At 47.5% G+C, this 6,000-nt stretch overlaps 1 protein-coding gene across 3 annotated transcripts in view; it reads left to right on the top strand.

Moving 5' to 3' along the window:
* Nucleotides 1–3,411: 3,411 nt before the first annotated feature.
* fgf13a (fibroblast growth factor 13a) overlaps nt 3,412–6,000 on the top strand; it is a 53,865-nt gene continuing 51,276 nt past the window's right edge. Inside the window, exons 1-2 of one of the 3 annotated variants that reach the window (XM_011610445.2) lie at nt 3,412–3,603; nt 5,046–5,208. In XM_011610445.2, coding sequence (XP_011608747.1) covers nt 5,160–5,208 — 49 coding nt within the window. In that variant the 5' untranslated portion in view covers nt 3,412–3,603; nt 5,046–5,159. Of the gene's footprint in view, nt 3,604–4,270; nt 4,848–5,045; nt 5,209–6,000 lie in introns of those variants that run through there. The other 2 variants (XM_029847532.1, XM_029847535.1) reach the window with 2 other exon arrangements.

Raw genomic sequence — 6,000 nt, 5'->3', positions numbered from 1 at the left:
AGACAGAGGTGTATTTAACTGGATGCCCATATTTCAGTCTGGTAGAAAGTATTAGATTCTAATTTAAAACAAATAAAGGGGGGATCTCTTGGCAGTTAAGTGCATGTAATGTTAATTATGTCTAATCCTTTTGTGTGAACCAATGATGTGGTCATCAGAGCTCTGGCAGAGCAGTTGTGTGAAGATCTCGGAGATTCCTCTTGGATACTCTTGTGTCACCCAGTATTTCTAACTACACTTCACTCTTCTCTTCTGAGCTTGCAGTCGTATCCACAGGGAGCCGCTCATGATGTGAGCTGGAAAAAGAAGCACTGCGGGCCTCAAAGAACCTCCTCACCTCCCATCCCCTCCCCAATGCAAAGTCCTTGACATTAATGTGATATTTGAGTTAATTAGTAGCCGCTTCCGTCGTCTGAGCCCTTCCTCCTGCATCCCTGTCCAGCCAAATACTGACATTTTAACAGTCGGCCTGATATTTTGTGCAGGATGAAGAGGTTTGGATTCCCAGGATCCAGGCTCTAGGCCTTTCAACTGCAATCTTGAAAGTAAAACAAAAAGAACAGATGGGTGGGTTTGTTTTACTATTGCAGAGACAGTCGTAGGTGTGAACATTCCAGACGAGGTTTGAACGGTCGTACTTTATTGATTTACCACCGAACTGCTGGAGAAGGCGCCATTCTCCTTCAGGGCTGAGTTAGGCTGGGCCTTAATGGTCGGAGGCCTTGAAAATTAAGGACAGAAGTAGCTCTGTACCTGGGACTGCAGGCAAATATCCAAACTCACTCCTGCAGAAGTGACCCAGAAATGAGCTCCTCAGAAATGAAAGCTGTGAGCCGTGACGCTGACGGGCGCTGCTGGCTCAGACATGTTCAGCCACCGTTAATGAAAAGAGGAGCTTCTGTCCCTCCTGGTCAACAAAGTGCTGCTGATGAACTTGGCTGCTTCCCTGCTGCACATAAAAAGGAAAAAAAAAAGCAGCGCGCGCGCGGAGCCGAGTTTTTCGGGGTAAGAAATCTTGCCTTCATTTCACCATCTCTTCTTGTACAACATCGAGCTTGGGGGGGTTAATAAGTGGCCTGTCTGTGGGCTGATGGAGACTTCACCTCCAAACACATGTAGATCGTCTGTCCCACACCTGAAATATACCCTGAGCGTGTGACATCAGAGATATAAAAATGCAATCTGGGGAGCAGCCAAGTCAATTATGTGGCGTGTTATATGGAAGCGTGACAGAATTACGACATCATCTCACACCTTTGGACCCTGACCTCCCTAGCTTTGAAATAACTCGGCGAAGCCGTCCTGACCTTTGGATGGCAGGGCCTGATCTCTCCAACGTCGTTCCCTCCTTCATCTCCGAGTCCTGGAGGGAACGCCATCAACCCGCGCGCCGGTGGAATCCATCATATTTATGTGCCAGGTGGAACCACAGAAACAGTCACCTCTGTGGAAACACGTGGGTCAGTGTTTCCTTGTTTTTTACGATCCTCTCTTTTTTCCCCCACTTCTGATACCTGTCATGTGGGGCACTAACCTCTGACAGAGCCGGACTCGGCCTGTTCTCCTCCTCCTCCTGTCTTTGTCAGCCTGTAACAGAACCAGCCTGATTGCCTGTCTCAGACACACAAACCCAGCTATGAAGCATTCATCTGCAGGAACCCCCCCACGCCCCACCCGCCCTGCAGAATGATGTTTGGGGCCGATCCGTCTTGTTACCGGCACAGGCACCACCACAAACATCACACAGAGTGATTTTCAGTCCAGTTGAGTTACAAATCAAGCGGCTCCTTTGCGACTGTTCGCCCATCACTCCGGCCCAGATGATTTATCCCTCTCGGAGTCTTTGGCTGCTGCCCACGTGATTAGAAATTGATTTTGAACTGACTTCCTAAATAATATCTACAGAGAGAATTTATTCTCCCCACCCTCCATCATCACTTCTGCCTAACAGCCCTGTCGACGCTCAGCCAGGCATAATTACAGAGACTGGAGAACATGTCGCGCCTGATCTCCTAAATTAGCAAAGCTTGATCTACAATCATGAGACGTCAGCGCGATGGTCACGTGTACCAGGAAGTTATGCATCGGTAACATATCAGTAACTTGTTGGGTTCCAGTTAAAGGGCCAAATTTAAGGATGCCGTGCGTATCTGTGCAGGAACTCATCATCATCACACCCTTAGGAGAGCACATTCAGTGGCATTTTCCTTAACACCCTGTGATTATTATCCACAATTATCCATACCCGGTAAGATAATTATGAAAAGTACCTCAATAATCATCAGAGTTAGACAACATTCTGACAGGAAATGGCGTGACGCCTCAGAGGAGGTGTGTCCAATTGCAGCATGTGTGTGGCAGGTTTAGATCGACGGGGCAGAAAGTGATTGTCGGTTGTCTGAGGCGACGTCCGCTGTTGACGCGGCGAGAGTCCGGAGTGTGTCGAGCCGCTGCGTTGGCGCTGCGTTACGCAAACAGGGCGAGCGTGACGCTGTGTGCAGTGACGCCTTCCCAGAAAGGTCAGAGGGGCCCCGAGGCCGTCGAGGCAGCGGGAGTCCTATGACGCTGACATTTCCGCTCGATCAAATGGCCGGTCTTTTTGCACCGTTTCCTCCTTTTTGCGCAGATAGCGAGCATCTCCGTCACCAAAAAAACCCCAAACTTTATTACATCATTATTACAGAATCAGCTGATTGAGCTCTAGAATCAAACCTACGCTGAAGATGTGTCTCATTCTTTGCTGTTTGAATCTGCATCGTCGTAGGTCACTCATAACCCTGCTGTAAGTAAAACACAAAAATATTGTGTGTGTGTGTGTGTGTGTGTGTGTGATAAGGCTCATCAGAGTAATTGATGAAGGTGTCAGGTGAGACCTCCTTGACCTCCCTGCTAAACAGGTCAGCTGGTATTGATCGGCAGTCTTCTCCATTAGGTGCCGCCTCAAAGACCTCCGCTATCATTAAAATATTGAGGGCAGAGGTGCTCATGAATCAATGGCAGCTGATTCATTCATCACCCTCTTCTATCTTTCACTGTTCTGCAAAACAGATTCCAGCAGGATCTGCCTTCAGCAGCGTGACCTGGAGGTTTTCTAGTTTGGTGACGCACCCAGTCAAACGGAAATCATTCAAAATCTCAACTGAACTGTAAGAAACTGATAAAACCTGACAGTTTAGGACCCTCTCTGGCATGTTTTGTCTTTTGGCTTTCAAAACACTGAAACAGTCTGAAGTGGATTTACTGAATGAAACAGGCCCCAGTGTGACTCAGCCTTGTCAGGAAGATTTTAGCATGCCAAGATAGTTGAAAAGGGGTCCTGTGTCCTCTAAAAATAGCAGGCGTATAGATCTTGTAACCCTCAACCCACAGGTTTTTTTCTCTGCTGCCACTGAGGGCTAAAAGACCTGCGAGGCTGAGGGATGTCACACAAGGGTGTCAAAAAGCAGACCGAGGAAGGACCGCTGTGAAGGCAACTCATCCAGGAGTCAGAGGTGCTTTCACTGACCAAGAAAGAATCAGGATTAGGATTAGATCACCATCGATCAACTGGGAGGTCCAAAGACCGAGGTGTGACTTTTAAGACATCTTCCCAGGATTTTTAAGGTAAGGAGCCCAGATCCCTGGAAGCCTTTTAAACCCAACTAAATTTACAATATGAGTCAGATTTGAAATATTCTGATTGTTTTGTTGCTCTACAACTTTGTTCAGACAACCTGCAGGATGTTCTATGAAACATTTCAAAATAAAAGTCCATTTCCTCACAGCACTGCTGCTGACTGAAAGAATCTCCCAAATCTGGAGAAGCCGTGAAGATCAGCTGCCACAGAAAGTGACGTTTGATGGTCCACAGCTTCTCATTTTTGTCTTTCTTGAGCAACTGAGCAGCATAGACGTCACATGCAGAGCTGCAATATTTACCATCAACATGTCTAGTGTAAAATAAATTAATTACTCACAAAACCTCTGTGGTCGGAACATATTTTGCCGTACGGCAGCTCTCTTCCAATATTTCAAACTTCTAGAAGACCCGACAGCATTTTTCAATGGAGTCAAGTGTTATGATGAAGCGTTCAGGGAGCAGAGACGTTTCTTTAGACCTGCACTATGTTGAATATTAAAAAAGAAAACAATTCTTCGGTTGCTTTACGTGTTTTGAGCTTTGCGCATTCTATGAAATGATTCAAAAACCTGCCGTTTCAGGAGGAAATGCGCAGGTTGTGTGTGAATGGGGTGACGCATTGCTCTGCAAAGGCGGCTGAATGAGAGCAACATGGTGAGCACCGCGCAGCTCCAGCGTTAACCGCGTCGACGACGCAGCTCCCCCGCCGCCCGCCTTCACGGATGGAGCTCCTGCTCGTGTCTACGACGACCCTCGAGTGAAAAAAAAAAGGAAGGAGATTAAAAAAAAAATCCCACACACCCCAACTGAAAACCAAGTGGAAACAAATGTCGGTGCGATTCGGCTCTGCGGTGGGGGGAGCGCTCCTCTCACGTTGTGTATCCTGTTGATTGCGAGCGTTCAGAGGAGCACGGCTCGTCAGCAGGAGGGACCCTGGTCACACCAGCTGCAGTACATGGCATTTCTGTCGGGCTTTTTGTCTACGTAGGACGCTTCAGTGGTCCGATTTCTGTTATTTTGAGGGGGTCTCTTTTTTTTCCATCATCGCTGAGAGGGAAAATACGCGCCGCTGCTCGAAATTCGCCGCTTTTGTTCTGCTCCTCTTCTTTGTCACAGCAGAGCAGGTCGTGATTTTTTCTTTCCTGTATGCAACACAACGGCAGTCGTGGCGTGTTGGTTTCCTTTCATCAATGTGTATTGATGTAGCAGAAAGCGTGGAGGAGATAAGGTAAGCGTGCGGGGATGGCCGCGCACAGGCTGGATGGTTGTGTTTACTGTGCGCCAAGAGAGCGGCACAGCTGGATGTTTGCACTGATGCCCTGATGATTGATAAAAAAAACAACAACAAACATATTCCCTTATGTTAAGACACCCCTGATGTTGGGAATGGGGTGGTTTTGGTGAACCTGTCTCTTTCCGTCCACAGAACCCTTATCTCAGCACCCGGAGCCTTTGGGGACGATTTCACTGAGGACGGCCGACAATTAAAAGGATTTCGATTTTTGTCTAAATCGGGAATTACACATCCAAACTGGGATCTATGAGCGGAAAAGTGGCGAAGGCTAAAGAAGACAAGGATGCTTCCAAGGGTAAGATGCGTCCTTTGCCTTGCACAATATGTCTTTATCCCCGAAATCACATTTTTACGCGAGCACGCTCTCATTCATCCCTTTGTGCTGCTCCGATTAGCCTGTGATGTTAGACTGGAAACAATGGCAGCGCTGGATGGCGAACCATTCCCCAGCATGGTGCATGTGGTTACTGCTTGTTTGGGGGGGGTCTCCAGTGAGCTCATAGGCCTGCGTATGTTCTGTGTGTTTGGACATGGCATGAAAACAATGAGGGAAACGCGTCAGTGTTTCTGCTGCATCGACAGAAACGAAGATGAGGAGGGTGAAATGACGGCAGGGGGATCCTCTTGTCACCAGCCTCCTGTTGAAATGCTCCTCTGTGGTTCTCACTCTCACCCTATCCGCATTCTGTCTCATCGCATATGAATCTGAACAGCGGGGGGAGGGGGCTTTAAGGTCACACAACCCGGGTTCATGGAGGAGACAAACAACAAAAAACCCTCTTTACATCTTTTAACAAAGATCAGAGACTCTCAGGTGCACGTTGCAAGAGAGAAACTTGGATTAAATCAGATTTTAAACATCATATAGTCGGGCAGGAAGCACTTTGACCTAAACGTCAAGACGTCCATGTGAGAAACAATCAGGAAAAGAGTCACATTTTTCCGTTGTGCCCATGTCCTCGATTCTGGAGCAGCAACCAGAGAAATTCAGTCATCTACTGAGATCTCTCCACAGCAGCTCAGAAGAAAAAAAAATCTTTTAAAAATGAAAGAAGATGCGTAATAAAAGAGATACATGCGCTCAGTC

Source organism: Takifugu rubripes, chromosome 14 (assembly GCF_901000725.2).
Source record: "Takifugu rubripes chromosome 14, fTakRub1.2, whole genome shotgun sequence".
Lineage (NCBI taxonomy): Eukaryota > Metazoa > Chordata > Actinopteri > Tetraodontiformes > Tetraodontidae > Takifugu > Takifugu rubripes.
Note: the sequence above shows the minus strand (reverse complement) of the source record. Positions and strands in the feature narration are given on the sequence as shown.